This window comes from Copadichromis virginalis, linkage group LG1 (genome assembly GCF_057382275.1).
Source record: "Copadichromis virginalis isolate Kocher_CV1m ecotype Utaka linkage group LG1, C_Virginalis_male_GT1.1, whole genome shotgun sequence".
In the NCBI taxonomy this organism is placed as follows: domain Eukaryota; kingdom Metazoa; phylum Chordata; class Actinopteri; order Cichliformes; family Cichlidae; genus Copadichromis; species Copadichromis virginalis.
In genome coordinates, this window is record NC_140618.1 from 23,904,117 (window position 1) to 23,924,268 (window position 20,152).

The window sequence follows — 20,152 nt, forward strand, 5'->3', positions numbered from 1 at the left end:
TCTGATCCGATTTACTTAATCCAGGTTACTGGAGCAAACATGAACTGCTTGAACCTTTTGATCAGTCGGGTCTCCTCACCAACTTCCAGCTGCCTACAGAAGGTAAAAACTAAACTCCTCTCTGTGCATTATTTTATATAGGAATATCATCTGGTGCCATATTTGCTGCATGGTCATTTGAACAAACGCAAACTCAATTCAAAATATGCACTAAATAATCAGTGTGATTGCAAAAAAGTTGCATACAAATTAAGGGCCCTTTGGAAGCCTGGACCCTGCAGGGTAAGCTCCTCAAACATTAGTGGCCACAAACGTGAACATCCGTCTCTAAACTTGATAAAGTTGGTTTATAGAGGAGAGTGCTGGACAGCTATGGTTAGTGACTGTTATTCCACCCAGCGCCCGTGTTGTACTCTGCTCAGTTTTTCCGTTACTGGAGTGGTCCTTTGTCTTAGCGAATGACGACATGAGTGGAGGAAGCCGTTGTGTTCAGGGTCTCAGGAAGGAACTGGAGGGGGGGGGGGAGAGAACTTCTAATTTCCCCACTGCCACAGTTTGTCATAGAGGCCTCATGATAAGGCACGATACACAGATGATAATCTGAGAACAAGCTCAGGGGCAATTACCCATAATGACTGTGTCCTGCTCGTATTACCCCCCCACATCAGCTGCTAACAGCCACAACTGTCCACATTTTGATATTTGTTTTAAGATACTACAGCACAAAACAGATGTAGTGTGATTGTGTAGGGGTGTAGCACAGAACTCTGTGGGCCCCTTTTCCTTCCCAGATCCATATCTGTCACGCATATGAGTGTTTTTTAACAAATGATTGAGCTGTAAACAACAATCTGTTCATTAGGATGCTAATAGTGAACTGTCCATGAACCACAGTTAGCTAAAACATCTATGACGTGTCCATACGTCTGCGCAGTTTGAAATCTCCCATGTCAACCCAGATGTCTTAACATATGGAAATCTGCAATTAAAATGAGTTTTTCCTTGGAGTACCAAGCTCTAGAGTGTGTTGTTTTCTTATTTTTTTATTAAAGTATTTATAGTTCCCAGGACAAAAGAAAAAAAAATGCAGTCCTAGTTTTGTAACACTTTTCTAAAATGCTATGTCTTCCCATCACCCTCGGGGTAACCTTCATTATCCTCTCTCCCTTTACTTCCTCATCACATCCTCTTGCTCACACAGGACTGACGTGAGCCTCACACAGTTTTCAACCTGCCTGTTGATAAGGCACCTCAGAGGTCAAGCCAGATCACCAAGATCGTACAGTAATACATTCTGTCAGAGGTGTCCTAAAATACAAACCACGTGTGCTGGGAATTTACCCAGTGGGCTTCACGCTAACACAGAAACAAATTATAGGGCTTTGGCATCTCTCCGAGCTAGGAGAGCTAGGTGAATTGCACCATACTGGAAGGGCATGTTTGCTCATTCTATGAAGCAGTGGATAAAGGGACTTGGTGCTGGTCTGGAAAGACTAACGCACACAGCTAAAAGGAAAGAAGTTTGTGCACCTGCACTCATCTGTAAATTAATCAGTTTGTGCAATTCTATTTTGAAATAATGTATTTGATTGGTACGTCATTTGTTCAACGTTAATGAGTCTCTGTGCACCTGAATGATTTTTCGTTGATTTAGGACGCATTACTGTGGTCCAGGTGTTCATTTAAGTTGTTTTGCATTTGTTTTAATGAAATTGTGCCTGTATATTATCATCATATCATTATGTAACACGAGGTTTGTTGGTGTTCCTCTGGTGAAGTTATACAGCAGGACATACAGCAGACAAGTCTGGATGATTTACAACAGATGAAAACATTTGAGAGTCATGCCAAAACATGGGTGTTGGCAGCCTGCCTCACAGTGCTTCAGCAGAAGTAGCAAAAGCTAAATGAATGTGTCCATTGTCATCCACCTACCTGCAAGCTTACGTTTAATTATTTTATTTAAAGCAGTGTCACTGTGGGATTTTAAGATGCCACGTCATCAGCTTGAAACAACGTAGCTTCCTCAAAGTGTCCTGCTTACCTCGTGGCACCCTGGTTAAGAACCACTCGTCCAACATACAAAGCTTCAAGCTGCTTCACATTAGTGTTGCTGAGCTCTATGAGCCATATGAGCTCAGCTTGTATTACATGATTTGTAAAAAGCACCGCCTGCTGCTGATGTGCTCTCTCCAGCTGTTTCTGAAATTAAGTAGTGCACGTTTCATGCTGTTAAATTGTGCTAGGACTCAATGGTGGTAAAGGAAGAAACTGGGACTGCTGTGGAGATCCACAGCAACATGTTTATAAAGAGGTCAAATTAATAATGAGCAGAAGTGAGTTCAGCTTCTAGTCCTCCACAACAGTCCCAGTTTCTCATGCGTGGGTCGTTCTGATAGATTTAGGATCACATTTGACATTAAGCTCAACGCCTTTAACAGAGGCTTACGAATTCTCCTTGGAAAAAACAAAACACCTTGACAGATAACCTTCTGTGCTGAGAAGGCCAGTCCCACTGTGGGGTGGACTAAAACTGTTTTGCAGCATTTCTAAGGGGGCGACAGTGCCATCTATAATCAAAGTTCAGTCATCCAACTGTTGAAAAATATTTATGTCGGAAATTACCCAGAAGTTACAGAAAAGGTAGGAAACTAATGCAGATGTTTATTTCAGGCTTGCAAGGACCCTGGGTTTTCCCATGTAGAAGGCCCCTTGTTCATGGTTTAGGGGTTTGTGAGGTCATGATGGGATTTTTATTTTTTATCTTTTGGGATGACTCCAAAAGCAGGAGAAAAGCTTAACCTCCTAGGACCTGGTATCCACATGTGTGGACATCACATTTTGGGTTGTCTAGACCAAAATACTAAATTTTGCTCTACAAGGGCCGGATATCCACTTATGAGGACATTATACTGCCACTGTTCCATCGAAATTTAAAACCAATGTCCTCATGTGGATCTCATTTTTCTCAGAAACAAAAATCGGGTTAAAACAAAAAACAAAAAAATCTGGTAATTCTTTGTTTTTACATTAATCAGGTCCCAATCAGCCCAATTAGCAAAGAGAAACTAAAAATGCATGCCATGAAAAAGTTCGGGTGTTAGGAGGTCAAAGTCAGAGTTCACGCGCTGGGTTAAAAGACAGTTAAACCCTGCTTAAAAGCAAAAGTGCATGTAGGACTGCATATTTGAGTGCCAACCTGCTTTCTTGGAGGCAAATTATCATTATACACTTCTTATATGAACTATGAAGCATTTGTTCCCTGGCTGGCTGGCCTCTCATCTTCGTTCCCGAGAAGCCACGGCAGATAAACGACAGTCAGTAAGATTCAAGCCAACAAGAAAGTGTTAACTGCTCAACTTGAGTCAATATTGACTGAAAGCTGCCCAACAGTCGTGTTCGTGACACAGCGTGCCTTTAAGCAGACAGAGCAGCTCAACGAAACAAGGCCAGAAACGAGCACGTGAAAGGAAACTGCTTCACCGGGTAAGAAAATGTAACCCAAACCCACAACCTGTTGTATCTCTGCCTCCTAACTCCCCCACAGATCTGTATATTAACACCAGGGCTAAACGTGCGTCTTACCTCAGTGACAAAGTTGCTCTGGAGGCCCGCTACATGAGAGTACTCCCACCCTGTGGTGCAGGGCACCCTCTCTCTGGGCGCGTTCTCGGAGAGGTCCGAGGAGTTGGGGGGGTACTTATAAAGTTCACAGTGGCTCCGACCGGAGCCGTTCACCCAGGGGATGGTGAGGTTGAGGTACCCTTGTGTGGAGAAGTTGCTTAGGAGGAACGCGGAGGGCAGCAGCGTCGGGTCTGGCTTGCAGTGGTACGAGTCCGGGATGAGTGTGTAAAACACGTCGCTGAACAGATTCAGCGTGACGGCGAAACTGGGGAACCAGCTGAACACGACCACGATTCGGTTATAGCGCCCATAGCCCCCGGTGTGAGGGAAAACCTTAGTTTCATAATCCATTTGAAGTCGACAGCTCGTGGTAACAGACGGTCCGAAGACTTTTACGCAGTGAGAGCGCACAGCCGCACGACGCTGAAGCAGGCAGGCAGGGGGCGGATCTTAGGGTCACACAGCCCCGGGGATCGACTTTTATGACACACCTGCTACTTGGAGACTGAGTGACTAATTTCAGGGTAATCCCCAGACAGCGGGAGTCCAGGGAGCTGTCAGTAACAGTCGATGCTTTTGATGTCTCCATGTGACTCACAGCTGGACTTGACATGAAGACAGCTACCCTGGTGGAAAGCTCACATTAATTTTCAAATTTAAACCTCTGTAATTTCATCGAAACGCTTAACTCACAGCTATTTTCAGGAATTTACTGTTTAATTTTACAGAGGTACATTTTACTCCACTTTGAAAATCTTGTTAAAACACATCAATATTTGTGCTATTTATACAACTTTACACAATATGGCTCCTCAACCACTTAGTGTATTATTATTACAAGTTAGACAGGACTGCATTGGAAGCGGGCTTATTTTTTCAGCCTGAACTTGCTGTGCAACAGTAGAACAGAATATATGTAATACTTTCAAACCTCAGTTAAAAAGATTGATAATTAGTTTTGCCAGCATTGGCTTTATTCTGCTGTTGCCATGTTGTTTCCCTGTTGTACAGGTTTTCTGGTAGTTTTTGAATGTATTTTTTTTCTGTTTTTATTTATTTATTTTTAAATAATATTGATATTATATATATTGTTTTGTTTTTAAAATCAGTTCTGAGATTTAAATTGACATATGGCTAAGTCAACTGCATTTACAGCAGTGCTTATTAATGTACACTTTCCCTGTTAAAAAGATTTATTTTTTTAAATAAAGAATATTTTATCTCTTATACAACAAGCAGTGTTTGTGACATCAAAGGAAAATGATTTGTTCTTACACAAAAACATAAGATTATGCTGGGTTACACAATGAACTGATTTAAAGTTTGTACGATCTGAAATGTTAATATTTCTTTGAACCCATAAAACACAAAACTGCACTTTGATGCCTGCAGTGTGAGGCACATTTAGAAATGCCTTGCACTTCTTAGATGGGATAAATTAACACAAACGTCATTGATCCTATAGTTGGGAAATTCTTCTTTTGTTACTTCAGTTGTTTACTGTTATCTGAACAGCAGGAGTAACATGTGGGAGAAACATCTGTATTGCTTTAGTCTGGTGACTCATAAGACAAACAGGCTTCTTTTGCCTTGTGACTGTGCAGCTCACCTTATCAGCTGCAATGAAATCCATAAATAGGTGAGGCAGTGTTATGTAATCTGTTAGCAGACAGAAGTCCTCTGGGCATGAGTTAAAGGAGGGCTGGTAATTAAGGTAAAAAATCTGATTTACACAGAAATATTAAAGTTGACTCAGTGGACTCTTCCAGACTATGAGTTTAACTAAAGCACGAAATCCACCACTAGATAATTCAGACATTTAGATTGTGAAACGCTACAAAGATTGGACACCAAACACGTCATCCTGCTATCAATAGAAACACATCTTTGGAGTGAAGACGAGTGGCGTAACCAGGCCTTTTGGGTTGTTTGTGCAACTGCTCTGCCTTAAAGAAAACAGACATGCTTGTTACCTTAAACACTTTCCTGTTAAAATTTTTTTAATGGAAATTTAAAAACTGCCATTTTTTATATTTTTAAAAAACCTTTGTGATAATTTTAGTGTGCCATTATGCAAATATTATTCTGTACTTAGGAGGAGCTATTCAAATATGAAAGGATATTATTTCAGTATATTTCAATGTAAATGTTAAAAACTAGATGTGACAAACTATTTTAGTTAAATGAAAGCTAATAAGTAAAAACTAAAAATTTTGTGATCTTGGAAATGTCATTATAATAAAAATGATATTATAGATATTATTTGACTTTAGCATTTGTTAATTTAGTAAAGATGAGGCTGATAAAGATGCAATCTGCCTGATGAAGCTTTGATGGACATATTTGACATTTTGCATGTCTCCAAGTCTGTGAGTGAACCGCACAGATTTTCCAAAATCCTGCCTCTGACATCCTCCACAGAATAATTAAATATATGAATTCAAATAATAATTAAAAGAACAATCTAACACTGAAAAATACTAAACTGACACTCATTGTTTTCAAAAAATAAAAACATGAACTGAAATAGTCCAAAATGAAACAAAAATACAAAAACAACAACACAAAACTACAATATCTCTGGGCAACTCTATGAAAACACAAAAACCAAAATGCAGAGAACGGCTGGTAATATTTCAAAATTTTATTAACGAACATAATCTCTGAGGAACAACAGCAGTTCTCGCGCTCTCTGTACATGCAACTGTAGAAAATAACAATTTAGAATTTTTACTTTTCAGTTTTAGTCTCCCCCCCGTCCATACTCACTTTCAGTTTCTCTCTTTTTTGTTTTTGCTTTTTTATTAAATTTTTTGTGTCTTTTTTTTCCACGTTTAATTTTTTTTGTCACTTTTTTCTTTTTTGCAGGAAATCAACAACAGCTAGAGGTGAAAGTACTGGATTTCTGTTACAGCACTGACGATAGCATCAACAAACCCATCGTGAACCAACCCTCCCCCCTTTAGCTGCTCCATCAATATGTACACAAATAAACTACATTGTACAAATAAAAAAAAGAAAAAAGAAAAAGAAAAAAAAAAGTTACATTGTTACATCATAATCACCTGCAGCGAGCGCGACACGGCCCGTTGCTGTTAGAACCCCACATTCTACGCAATTTTTCAGACTAGTACAAAGAGGAGGGTGCAAAACGTCCTGGGAGGTTTTATTTACAGAGCTATGTACAGTATGTCTCTTTCACGCATTACAAGGAGGAAAATTTACACAGCGGAGACCAACTTCAACTCAAAACATACCACAGGTGCCAGAAAAAAAAAAAAAAACGAAAACAAAATAAATGATAATAAATAGGTTATTTCCCACCATTTAAAAGAGTAGTTCTCCATGCTTTTTATTAGTCATAATCCATTCTAAAAAATAAAATAAAAAGGAACAAAGAATTTAAAAAAACAAAAACAAAAAGGCTTGAAATCGTGATTCTACATAATGAAACTAAATCATGTATATTTTTATGTCCAGTAAGAAAACACAACAAGTCTAAAAACAAACATTATGAGCGAATGTGAGTAGAGTAGAGGTAATATGTTGCTGACTGAGGTGGTGTCAGGCTAGCATCTGTATCACCACGGCCAAGAGCTCTACTATGCATCTGCTGTGTGTCTCTGTATCTTAGCCAAATATTCACGCCGGATGATCAAAGTGAATGGATGTGTGTTTGGTCTATTGCTCTGGGGAACGGAAGGGGGGAGGGAGATCACCTGTCGGCTGTGTCGACCATCACCATTTCAAGCCTTTGTAGGTTGTTAAACATACGAACGATGGCAGAAGTACGAACAAAGGCAGGGCTATGAAACTGTTTTTATGTTTTGTTTTCAAAAAAAAAAAGAAAAAGAAAAAAAAAAAAAGAAAGGTGCCACTCAAAACGGAAACGCTCTCGATGTGTTGTAAACAATAGTGAGAGGGTGTCGGTCAGGGCATTGTAGCGGTATACATTCTGCTCAATAAGCAACGTGATTGACATGCCACTGGTTTTTATACAGAACAGAACCCCTCCCCCTCCCTCCCCCAAAGATAAAACACAACAACATTCAAAGCTACATACACTTTTTGCTAAAAAACACACAAGGATTCTTGAACAAAAGACACCCGCGACCCTCGTCCCCAAAACTGTAAGAAACCAACAGTAAAATAAAAACATGAGTTTTAAAAAACAATTTTTCCAGACTTTTTGTTTCCAAACATATACCAAACCAGGGTGTGTGTGTGTCTCAAAATTAAAAGAAAAAAAATAATACCCAGGACAATACATCTAGCCACCTTGTCTGCACAGTGTAATAGCAACAACCATTGCACTTGACTAGACATACCATACACAGCTATGCTGACTGACAGTGTGTAAATAACTTAAAAGTTTAGGATCAGAATATTGCCATCAGGATACGTGAGCAGCTTTCACACACAGGACCGTGTGCGTGGGGCAGGTCGGGAAAGCTTTTCAAAACCCACTAAAAACAGAGAACCAATACAAGTCATCACAAATCAACGGTTCAATGGGATCCTTTAGTTTTTAAAAGTCAGTCTATTCAGCATTAACCTATTTCTTCCCCCCTCCACTGCTTCTGTTGACGTCTGTTCACTTTTTGGTTTGTTCTGAGAAGATTTGAGTCTGGTAACCTGTCTCCTCGGGCCTGACACAAGACACCACACAACTGAATAATAACAGGAAGTAACCGAAACATTTAAAATCCCTGACCACACTAGCCCCAGCCCCTTGTAGGATAAAAAATAAAAAAGGAGGACAACGTGACTTGGTTGTTGAGCCTATTCCCGTGATTTTAAGTGGGTGTTGTACTGGAGTCCTAACATGGAAATTAACACCTTTAAAATCTACTTTAAAAACACCCGTCTAAGTGGAAGGCCTCAGGTCTGCTGAGCCATGAATAAGTGTTTTTCTTTCTGACACACTGGCACCACCTAGTGAGTAAAAGTTGTAACAGCACCATGAAAATAAGCTGCTCACCAGTACTGTGACATAAGGGGCTGACAGACTGACAGTGTTTTTAGGAGTCTGTGAGGAATGAAAATGTCTCTGTGCCTGTTACAACTCTTCAGTCAGTTCAATGTGAAGTCAGACACTGGGAGGACAGGACGAGTAGTGAAGCGCTGAAAGACCCGTGTCTTGTTGGTTTTAGACGGTGACGTTGTGCGATGATTCATAAAAAAAAAAGTCAAATTGTTTTCTTTAAATTAAAAACAAGCGAAATAATAATTTCAAACAGTTCTACACTCATATGGTTTTGCTTGTGAATGACATCTCTCTTCCATCCCACCCATATATATATATATATTTATTTATATACTTCTGTGTGACTTTGCCCAACAATGAGTACATTTTTTTTTTCACTGAAAAAGGCATTTTCTTGGTTCGAAAATTTTCAGATATAATTGTGTAGTAAAGCAATGAATAATAATCCTCTGTCTATTCTTTAAATAAATCCTCAACAACTATTCTGCTACATCTGAGGGGGCTGTATGGTTGTCGGCCCGTGAGAGGCCCATTTGAATGCAGAAGTGTTCTCTGTCAGCTGCTTGTGTTGCGGTGACTCGGGTCCAGGCGAGCCGCCTCACCTAACCCCGGATCGAGTCAAAAAATGGGATTATACAACTGTGCACTGGAGTCTTTCAATACTGACAGAATCGTGTACATGTTTTGGCCCATGGATATGAAGGGGGAAAGTGCTGCCCAAAAGTGAACTGTACATAAAAAGATAATTTTTATTTCTTTTATGTTTTTTTTTCTTTACACTTAACTGAGTGATATTACAGTACATAGGTTATTTACAACTGTGCAGTAATGTGTGGCAAAATAAATTATCTAGAAGGCAGCAAGAATACATTGGTTAACGAATATAAAAACTGTACATAATTTACGGAATACAACTTTTTTTCAGTTTTCTTTTGTTTGTTTTTTCCATTAAACTAATATTGGCTCTGTAGTGTTTCAAGTCACTTCCTCAGAAACAATGAAATGCCCAAGTAAAGAAATAGACAAAAACAATATTTCTCTCCTGCCAAAAACCACAATTTCTCAAATAGTCTCTTTGAATCTCAACATTCGTTGTGTTTGTTTCTTCTGGTTGTCCTGTCCTGTGTGTGTGTGGTTTCTTTTTTTTTTTTTTTTTTTTCCTTTTTTTGCAGTCCATGGCGGTCTGATGTGTTTTGTGGTGGAACGAGCGGGATCACTGAGGAACACTCCGGTCTGTCCTCAGAGATCCGTTCATGTCCTCTTTTGTTAAGCCAGGCTGAGAGGCTGCACGAACGGTCTCTTCCTCTCAGACACTGGGCCCTGACGTGCACACACATCGTGACCCCCACCCTCTCTTGCTTTGTTCCAACCTGCTGCAGCCTTTGTTTCACTACTGTTTAGCCAAGCTCGGTGCAGTGTGAACAGAGAGGGCGTCCTCTGGGTATCTGGGTCTCATAGCCCTGAAAGTGGCTGCTTCTGACCTCCTGGATCAATTTAAGGATCCACACAATTCACCACGGCTCCACTGACTGCATCTGGGTCAGCGCTGGACTCTGTCAAGATCTCCTGGCCCATGTGGAGACTCGTGTCAAAAAGAAGGAGGCGTCTCCTCAGTCCTCCCCCAGGACAGGCACCACTCTGTTGGGAGAGCTCTTCTCTGGTAGATCCCACAGTAGCAGCGGTGGTGGTGGGTACTGAAGCAGGAACCACAAACGAATGCAGAAAATAAATCTGTCCTCCGTCTCACCAAAACTAAGCGATGAGGAGGTGTGTCCCAGTGCCAGAGCCTCAAAGCAAAAACTGTTTCTGCTTCTCTCGCTCTGATCAAACAAACGCATAAAAACTTTGAGGATGAAAGTGCAAGTTGTGTATTTTCTTTTCCCCCATTAAAAACATTTTTTTCTTTCTTCACGGAAGGGAATCGAGAGCAAGTTTTTCAGCTTTATTCTTTTTCTAGAGAATAAATTTTTTCCCCCTCTATGGTCCTCTCTCAAACTTGCTAGCCCTTTCCATTCGTTCGGTTCAACGAAGTCTCCTTGATAAGAAGTGATTGAGACTAAGTTTTCTCTCTGTGGGAAGCGGTATGTCACGCGGGCAGCAGGACAAAGTCGTCGTTGACATCGACCATTGGCACGTAGAAGGACGGCACTTCGTTGACGCACAGGGATTTGTGCCCCGCTGGGTCCAGTTCTTGGACTTTCAGCTGCCACTCCATTCTTTGCACCGCATTGAGAGCTGCTGCCTCGTGCTGCTGTCGCATCAACAAACACGTCTGGGGAAGGAAAAGCATAGCATGAATATAGTGACTATGCACACAGGTCATGGTTCTCATATGTAGAGATGTACCATTAAATATGTAATATCGGCATCAAGATGGCATTTAGCAAAGTCAGTGGTTGTTACTTTGTGCTTCTATTATCAGTTATTTTGTGCAAAGTGCCAGTATTTACCTTCATGCGGTCGTATTTATCATCCACGTCCTGGATCCAGGAAATGAACTGCCGCGCATTGAAGCGATCTCTCACAGATTTGTTCTCATCACCCTAAGAATGCAGAAAAAGTAAGAATGTGGACTAAGTAATGGACATAGAAATACTTAACACTTGTTTTTTTGAGATACTGATACATTTCCCACCTGGCTCTCCGATGGCATATTGTACACTTCAGAGTCCAACAGCATGGTGCAGGCGCTGAACGGCACAGCCTGATTGGCTATTGTCCTGGCTGCCCTGCAGTGGACCCTTAAAACCTCCTGTTCACATGAAACAATCAGCTTCTCCTGTGAACAGCAAGCACAACACAGAAAGAAATAAACATTGATGATATGAAGAGGAACATCATTGCGTCAAACAAATGGCTGTCATTCAAGTAAGTGAGATATATGAAACAGATTTGTTCACTTTGGCTTCACCAAGGCGTGGGGACTATGCCGATTTCACTTGCATTTCCATTTAAAAAAGGCTTTGATCTTTTATCAAAGAAGTGCTCCCAGCGTTTGGTGCACATGTGTATTGTTGATTGTATAAAAAGCAGGGAAGGAGTGAGGAATGAGTGAATTTAGGACAGTGAATGATCCTGAAGTATAAATGACACTTTCTTACCCGTTCTATGCTGTGTTGCAACCTAAGCTTGCCCCTTACTGCCTCTTGTTGCCTAAAGAGCTCCTTCAGAGGTTCTGACAGTGATGGAGGTGGAGCAATCTGATAAGCAAAACACAGCACAGCATTAATACCATTACATTGCAGGATAAGATTATTTTGAAATGGTGCAAAGACACCAGAACTTACCACAGGGATGTGCAACTTGCTGAGAGGCTTGCCATCGAGCAGGTAGGAGCCAGTGTAGGTTACATATTCAGCGTAACACTGTGGAGCCTGAGGCGTGATGTAGCAGAGAATCTTCCTCTTTTCCTCAATCTTCTTCCTAATCTGCAGATAGTCAAAGTACGGGTTGGAACGTTCGCTGCGGTAGGGTTCAATGTCGTCTAGCTTGATGGCATTGACCACTACAGCTAAAGTCTGCTGTATCATCTCCCTGGTCTGCTGCATGGCTGTATTTACCAGCTGAACCTGGACTTGCTGCCCTGTAGAACGTGGAAACTTCCTCTTCCGTGGGTGCTGGGTTTGAGATTCCTCTTCGTCGACAGGAAGAGGACGACCTTTTGTTGTCTTGCTGAGAACCACCGTAGAAGTCGTCACAGATACTGCTGGGGTCAAATTAGAAGCAGTAGACGGGACACTAAGCCCAGAGTCTTTCTCTTTCTTCAGAGCTGTAAAGGAAGATGCTGAGGTGGGTGTTGGGGTTCTAGTAGGAACTGGGTTAATGCTCACCACCGGACTGGTTGTCACTGAGGTGGCAGCGGTAGATGAGGTTATTATGCTAGAGGTAGGAGGGGTGGCAACGGCAAAAGCAGCAGCTGGATTGTTCTTGGCGCGATTTCGGGTCATCCTTTGCGGGATTTCATCCACCTTCTTGGGAACATCTACAGGGGTGGACACTGTGGTCAAGGTCACCAATGTTTGCTTGGATGTGTCCTGAGTGTCCTGTGGCTCCACGGAGGTGGAGAGGGTGACCACTTCTGGGATCTGAGGAAGAGGACTGCAGGACACAGGCTCTGGTACAGCCTCAGGCATCTCCTCCTGTCTCGTGTCCGGCTTGACAGCAGGCACAGAGTCCAGGGTTATATGCAATGACTCAGAGTGCGAATGCATCTGTATATGTGGTTGCTGACTGGCATCTGATTTTACAGATGTATACAACATGCTGGGATCAGACTCATCCGATCCCCCATAAGGTAGTTTTCTTTCCAAAATGCTGCTCTGTTGTTGGTTAAGTCCCACTGAGCTGTTGACAGGCACACTTTGAGGCTCGGGGTCCAATTCCTGCTGGAAAGGGGCACGTGGTGATGGCACAACAAAGTCCTGTCTAGCAGATTCCCCTAAGCCTAAGTCTCCAGCAGAGCGTGAGGTCTTTGCTAGGGTTGGCAGGTCTACTTCCATGATGTCCAGATCCTCTCTGTCTGTAATAGTGTGTCTAATGTGGGTCGACACACTCTTGTTGTGATCAGCAAGTTCAGGTTCCCCAGACTCAGCTTCTTCTGACTTGTCTGGCAGTGGAAGGTCAGGCAAGGAGAAAGGTCCCAGGTCGTCTTCATCAGCTGAAAATGGATCTTCCCAGGGAACCACAGGCTCAGGGCCCACAGCTGGAGCCATGTGAGTTTCAGCGGCAGCACTGAAACTGTGTGTGCTCTGTCTGCTGTCTGGTTCCACACATGTTGTCTCTGTCTCCACCTGGTGTCCCTCTTCGATGCTCGGCTTGTTGCAGTCTGGAAAGAAGGACTCCAGCCTATTGGAGGAAGAAGAGTTGTTTAAATAGTTGGGGTCCTCATCCATAGCAGTGTCTGGCCTCTCTGGAGAGGGTATATCAGCCACAGCCTCCTTCTGCTCATCAAAGTCCTCTGGGTCATCTTTGTGCCACCTGCTCCAGGTAGCATAAGGGGAAGTGACAGAGGGGTGTCCAGACAAGGGCTGCATGTCATTATCAGAATGGGAGTAAGGGCTGGTTATTTTGGAGACAGCAGCCTCTATTTCTCCATATGTCCTGTGGGGAGATTTCATATCCATGTCATTGTTCCAACCCATGTTGTGATCGAAACAGTTCTCTCCGTGGTCAGCTGCAGGATGTGTGGGGGACAGTTGGTGGACTTCTGGCTCATGCTGGTCTGGAGACTCTGCAGGCCAGCTCTTCTGCAAAGGATCCTCAACTTGAGGAGAAAACGAGCATGGCTCCCTTGTTTGGTCCGGCTCATCCACTGCACAGTGCTCTCCATCAAGTCTCTCATCCATGTCGCCCTCTTCCTCCTCCTCTTCCTCCTCCTCCTCCTCTTCTTCTTCTTCCTCTTCTTGTTCTTCTGTGACAGATGGAAGATTTGAGACGACCAGATTAGGCTCGCTGTGGTGGTGCTCCGTGATATCGTCGATATCCAAGGGTGGCAAGGCAGCTGGAGCTGGAGTTGGTGGTGCTGCAATGTCAAAGCATGGCTCCTGGGGGTCTGGCCTGTGAACTGGTGTCGACGGTTTGGGCAAGAAATTGTTGTACACACTTTCAGGAAGGTGTTCATTACCGTCGTTGCCAGCAAGAGTTGGTGTTGCTGCATCTGGTGTTTGATAGGATGGCTCTCGCCGAGGTGACGGTACCCTTATTGGAGGAAAATACGTAGACATCAACTCCAATCTATCCAGAGTTGCAGATTTGTCCTCGAGAGGCTGACAGGCAGACGTCTGATCAAATTCCGCCCCTGGATCATTCTGCTGTCGAAGAAACTTGTTTGCCTCTGCCTTGAACTCATCTTCTAGAGGGCGGCGGACATCAGAGGATGCAGAACGACTGACAAGGGGGAGCTGGAGGTTCTTCGCAGGGGTAGGACATGTGCCCTCCGGAAAAGTCTGGGGGTTAGAGTACCTGCTAGTGGACAAAGAGAAAAACAAAACATTAAGCCTCAGTCCAAAACAATCAAACTATAACATTAGTAACATGCAGTGTGTCTGAGTATTAAAATACCTTTCAAAGAAGGATGGGGAGCAGGCATTCATTGACATAGTCATTGCAGACGAGTTCTGACAGTCCAGCGGATCCAGCATAATGTCAGGGTAATCCTCTGCACTACAGGATGGTGTACGTGGAGTTTGCATTACGTCCTCGAAGCTGGGGCATGACATGACAGGTGTAGGTGTGGGAACACCAGTTGGCCTGCTTTGATCTGGCCTGGGAGAAGCAGGGAGGTTGTCCTTGATTTGGTGGCCAGGGAGCCAATCCTTTGAGTTCTGATTATCAGTAGGCTGGAACTTTCTGCCTGGAGACATCATTTGGGCCGGGAGACCAACATCCTTCAGCTTCTTCTCTTTAAGACCAGACTCAAGGCTGTTAGATTTCTTGGATGATAGCTCACTGCGGCTTTTCCGTATTTCCTCTGTAGACTTGGTTTTGTCTTTTAGTTTTGGGTCGCCAGACTTGGGTCTAAGCTTCTCCATCTGCTTCATTTTTTCTCTGTATTTCTTGAGCCGCTCTTCATTCTCTTGGTCTTTCTGACTCAACATCTGACCAAAACTTGTCATCTGAGAATCCCCATCAACCAACAGTTTTTCACGTGGTCGATTATCTTTCCTTGCATTGTCTTTGGGCTGAGAGAGCTTTTCATTTTCATCCTTAGCCTTAGATTTATTGTGGTCCAGTCTGTTGTCTTTGTCTAGCGTATCCCGATTTCTGTCTTTTTTCATATCAAATTTAGGACTGTCTTCCTTTGACCGGTCCTTCAGAACAGTGACCTGTGGGCTGTCTTTCAACCCTGACTTTGCGTCATCTTTGGAGTGTTTAAATGACCCAAAGCCATCGATATATTTATTCTTCTCTTCCTTAATTTTTTCTTTATGCTTTTCCTTTTTCTTTTTGTCTTTCATTCTGTCACTTATGACGCCAGTTCCTTTGTCTTTGTCCTTTTTGGACATCTCCTTCTCAAATTCTAATGTCTTATCGAAGTCGTCCTCTCCGTCTCCCTTACCTCCGTATGGGAATGTGTAAGGGTCTGCCTCTAGAGGCATAGGCTCTTTCTCAAAAGGCAGGCTCTCTCTGCGGCCGTAGGACTCTCTAATTTCTTCTGTTTTGTCACGTTTGTCTCCTTTGTCTTTTTTTGTCTTTTCCTTCTCCTTGTCATGGCTTTTCTTGGATGAGGACGAAGAGGAGTGCCGATGCCTCTCTTTCTCTCTGAACTTGTCTTGTGGCGTAGATATGGACAGGGAGTCTCTTCTGTCCTCGGCCATATCAGGCAGGCTGATTGAGTCATAGTAACTGGTGAGGACCGGATCGTGACCTCTGTCAGTGAAACTGTCGGAGGAGATTTCACTGTTCTTGTCATTGGAGTCATCCTTGTAGTCATTCATAGCCTCCTCCTCCAGTTTTTCTAAGAGAGACTTCTCATTCTCCCCGCTTCCTTTCGAGGGCTTTCTTTCCTTGGAATGGTCCTGCTTGTCTTTATATTTGCTCTTGGTTTTTTCCTCGCTCATGTCCCTTTTGTCCAGAAGCTTCTGCTTGTTTTTCTTCTCTTGGTTTGAGTCCACTGACATCCTGTCTTTCCTCTCCTTATGTTTTGTATCTACCGGGTCTTTCCTGTCCTTGCCGTGTTTCTCCTGGGAGCCTTTCCTCTCTCTACCTGTGTCAAATGTGGCCTTATCCTTCTTCTTATCTTTGTGCTCTTTGTCTTTTGCCTTTTCTGTGTTATGTTTACTATCTGCAGAAGATTTTCTTTTTTCTGAAGGGAAGTGATCCAGCTCATCTTGATCGGGTGTCGAATCTTTTCTGATGGAATCAGACACCAGTACCCCACCGCTGTAGCTGTCGTCGTCATCATCGCTTTCATCAGTGAATATGTCGGCTATTTTGTACCACGTTTTCTCCCGGATCTTCTCAGTTTTTCTTTCCTCTTTCTTTACCTCCAAGAAATCTTTCTCCCGATCTGAATGTTTGTCTTGAGAGGCCTTCTCCTTCTTTTCCTTTGTCTGTTCTGAAGACATCTTTCGATCTTTGTCTTTGCCATGAGAGTCTTTATGTTTGTCTTTGGCCCCCTCCTTCTTGTCTTTGGTACTCCGGTCAGCATCTTTATCCTTGACAGTTTTTTCTGTGGAGCTTTTATCACTCTTGTCCTTCTCCTGATCAGCTCCTCTGTCTTTTGTTTTCTCTTTGTGCTTGTCAGCTTTTGTCTTTTCCCGTTTCTCCATTCCCTCACCCTTCTTTTCTTTCTCCTTCCCAGAGTGGTTCCTTTCTCTGATATCACACGATTTACTGACAGGATCAATGTCTTTGAAGAAAGTATCATTGCCATATTCATCTCTTATCGATTCCTGCTTGATTTTGATATCCTTTCTTTCTTTCATGAACTCATACGAGTCTTTACGGTCTCGACTGCTGTCCAGAGAATCCTTGTCTTTTTTGTCCTTGGCTGCCTCTGTGGACTCTTTCCTCTTCTTTTCTTTCTCAACTGAGTGGCTGGAGTTTAATTTTTGTTTTTCTGACCAGTCTTTCTTCTTTTCGTTTGTCTTTTCCGAAGGGTCCTTGTCTTTTTTCTTAGAAGTAGCCTCCTTTTCTGATCTCTTCTCATTGTGGTCTGATTTCTTGTCCTTGACTTTGTTTTCTTTCCTCCTCGTCTCCTCCTTAACAGTCTCAACAATAAGTTTAACAGAATTATTGGCTTTGTAGTCCTTGTACTCTTTGACAGGAGCATCCCAGCTGTCGTCACCATAGAGGGAGGAGTCAGAGGACATCTCAGAGCCCCATCTGTCATGATGGTCATCGGAGGCACTGAGTTTTGTGTCCTCCAAGTTGAGGAAACGATTAACGTCATAACTTTCGTACTCAGACTCCTCTTTCTGTACTTTGTCTTTTTTACACTTCTCCTTATCCTCCTTGGCATTTTTGTCCTTTTCCGCCTTCAGATGTTTTTCCTCTTTCTGCTCACTTTTCCTGTCTGTCTTTGAGGAGGACTTCTCCTTAGACTTTTTCTTTTTCTCCTCTTTGTGAGCTTTTTGTTTATCTTCCTTGGGTTTCTCCTTCTCTTTGACGTTCCTCTCCTTGTCAGATTTTATAGGCTTTTCCCTCTCCTCCTTATTTAACTTGTCCTTGCTGGAGTCCTTTGTTTTCTTGTTTTTCTCCTCTTTTGTTGTTCTGTGCAGGTCTTTTCCCGAGGACCAATCCTTATCCTCAGACTTTGTTTTCGAAAACCTGTCCTCCTTTTTCGAATGGTCTTTTTCATGTTTGGATAATTTGACTTTGCTCTCAGCTGGTGATTCTGACTCAACAATTAGGGACTTTTGCCTCGAATCATCAAAATCAAAAGAATAGCTCTTAACAAATTTCTCATTCATATCTTGATTAAGCACTAGACTAGGAGCTTTGTCCTTCTCCTTATTTTTGTGCTTGTGCTTCACTTTATGCTTTTTCACCACTTTGCCATCCACGTCAGTTTTGGAGATGGTGCTCTCTGTATTTTTGTAGAGCTCTGAGTTTTTCTTTTCCACAGTGTTACTGTGCACGTTGTTATTCTTCTTTTTGTTTTCCTGCGCTTTCCTCTTTACTTGTTTTATCGACTCCACGCAGGAATCTTCAGCTTCAGAGGAGTAGTCAGACCCACTGGACAGTCTAGTTCTGACCGAATCTGAGAGCGAACTGACGTCTGACCATGTGGGAGACGAGACGGTCTTCCAGTTATCCGTCCTCCACTGCTTTGGATGCTGTTCTGCTAAAGACGGCGTCTGTTTCTGAGAGTTCAAGTTTCCATGGGAGGAGGAGGAGGAGGAGGAGGAAGCATTAAAGCCTGGAGAGTCTTTCAGGTTTGCTGTAGAAGAGTCTTTTATGCTATTTGAGCCCTTATCGTCCTCACTCTCCAAATCCGCGCAATCGGAGTCAGACGTACAGAATTTGTCGTTGACTTTACCAAACCGGACTTCTTTACTGACACTATTTTTACTGTCCTTCTTTCGCTTCTTCTTGACTTTATTCTTGTCTTTTTGTTGTTTAGAGCTCATGCTGCCAGAGTCTCTAGTCTTAGTATTTGTTTGCTGGGCTTGTTGCCGTGGCGTAGGCGCTGGCGTGAAACACAACGTCCTATCATCCTCGTCTGAACTATTACTGTCAGAGATGATCCGCCTGCCAGGTTTCTTTGGTGTGAGCGAGTTGCTTTTGGAATAGGTTTTAACCTCCATCTTGGGTATAGAGATGAAGCTGTTGGTCTTGCTTACTGAGTCCTTGCGGAAGTCTTTTTTCAAGAGGTGTTTATCGTCTACGGGAGGGACGCGTTCCTCCTCGTCATCCTCATCAAATTCGTATTCATCTTTGACAGGTGTGACGGCAGATTTAGGAGGGTCTGCGGTTTTCCCTTTTAACTTCGGGCCCTTCTCAACATCTGAGTCTGTGTTATTGCCATCAACAGAGCTGGACGGGGCAAACGAGGGGGCGTCTTCCTCCTCTGAAGATTCTGTAGAACATAAAGAGCACAAAGAGGACACAATTAATTTACTACTTATAGCCTCATGTATTTGAATAACTTTTGTAACAGTTGTGCAATTAGGTGACTCAAAGATTTAAGATTGAAAATGATACCTGATGAACTTTCTTCACTTGAGGTGTAAGTGCCTTTCCCCAGCAACAGATTGAGCATAGTTGGAGAGTTGGCAACCTTCAGTGGGGTTTCCCCTCTCCTGTTGCTTTGACGCGGGTCCCCTCCATACCGTAAAAGTAGCTTAACCACCTGAAAAGGATAAAACTTTAATGATTTTTTGCAATTTTAAAGGTAATATTAGCAACTTCTCAAGTGGTTCAAAGCTTAATAGGATAAAGAGTACAGAATTAATCTTCCACTTCAAAGTTGTTATTTAGTTACGACGAAGCTAGAGCGGGATTTTTGATGGACAGAACTTTTCCACACCAAAACCTCCAGACTTTACTGACAGCAGACTGGGTGATGTGGCGTCTCTGCAACCAATTTTAGTAAAATGCCAAAAGCCGTGTAGAGGTGAGAAAGTATGATGGTCTGAAGCTGCTTTCAGGCCAGGAGAATCAGAGTGAGACAAATTCTAACATCTGCAAAATAGCACCAAGTAAGGGGTGGTCTTCAAAATGTTTTCTCAGTGGGGTTGTCTAAAAAAGATTCTCAGATACTAATCAATACTAAATGTTTAATTGGATCAATTTGCGACAGCATTGATACCAACAGTGCCATCTTAACCTCACACAACACTGCTGCAGACAGGCAGGAACACTTTATTGACACTGGTGGTGATTAGTCTTGGATGTCAAAGATCAGCAGCAAAATTAATTTGATTATAAATCTGATTACACCATTACTTCCAGATGCTCCCTGTGGACACCTTTGTGGCCAAAAATGTCTCATTGACTTCTATTAAAACAACATCAACATCTCATTTCAATGCCATTACAGTATAAAACCATGCACGGCCAGCATTTGATTTTGAAGAAAAGTAGTGAGATTTGACA

General features: G+C 42.7%; 2 protein-coding genes across 5 annotated transcripts in view; both read right to left on the reverse strand.

The window, feature by feature from the left end:
• The window catches only part of slc22a31 (solute carrier family 22 member 31), a 16,514-nt gene extending 12,462 nt beyond the window's left edge, over window positions 1–4,052 (reverse strand). Inside the window, exon 1 of the mRNA XM_085455562.1 lies at window positions 3,586–4,052. Coding sequence (XP_085311688.1) covers window positions 3,586–3,975 — 390 coding nt within the window. The 5' untranslated portion in view covers window positions 3,976–4,052. The remainder of the gene's footprint in view (window positions 1–3,585) is intronic.
• A 5,694-nt stretch (window positions 4,053–9,746) lies between these two features.
• The window catches only part of ankrd11 (ankyrin repeat domain 11), a 118,555-nt gene continuing 108,149 nt past the window's right edge, over window positions 9,747–20,152 (reverse strand). For 2 of the 4 annotated variants that reach the window (XM_085455594.1, XM_085455588.1), the window contains 7 exons: window positions 19,259–19,406; window positions 14,672–19,133; window positions 11,899–14,575; window positions 11,713–11,811; window positions 11,247–11,390; window positions 11,062–11,154; window positions 9,747–10,883 (listed from right to left, as the gene is read on the reverse strand). In XM_085455594.1, coding sequence (XP_085311720.1) covers window positions 10,698–10,883; window positions 11,062–11,154; window positions 11,247–11,390; window positions 11,713–11,811; window positions 11,899–14,575; window positions 14,672–19,133; window positions 19,259–19,406 — 7,809 coding nt within the window. In that variant the 3' untranslated portion in view covers window positions 9,747–10,697. The remainder of the gene's footprint in view (window positions 10,884–11,061; window positions 11,155–11,246; window positions 11,391–11,712; window positions 11,812–11,898; window positions 14,576–14,671; window positions 19,134–19,258; window positions 19,407–20,152) is intronic. The other 2 variants (XM_085455608.1, XM_085455602.1) reach the window with 2 other exon arrangements.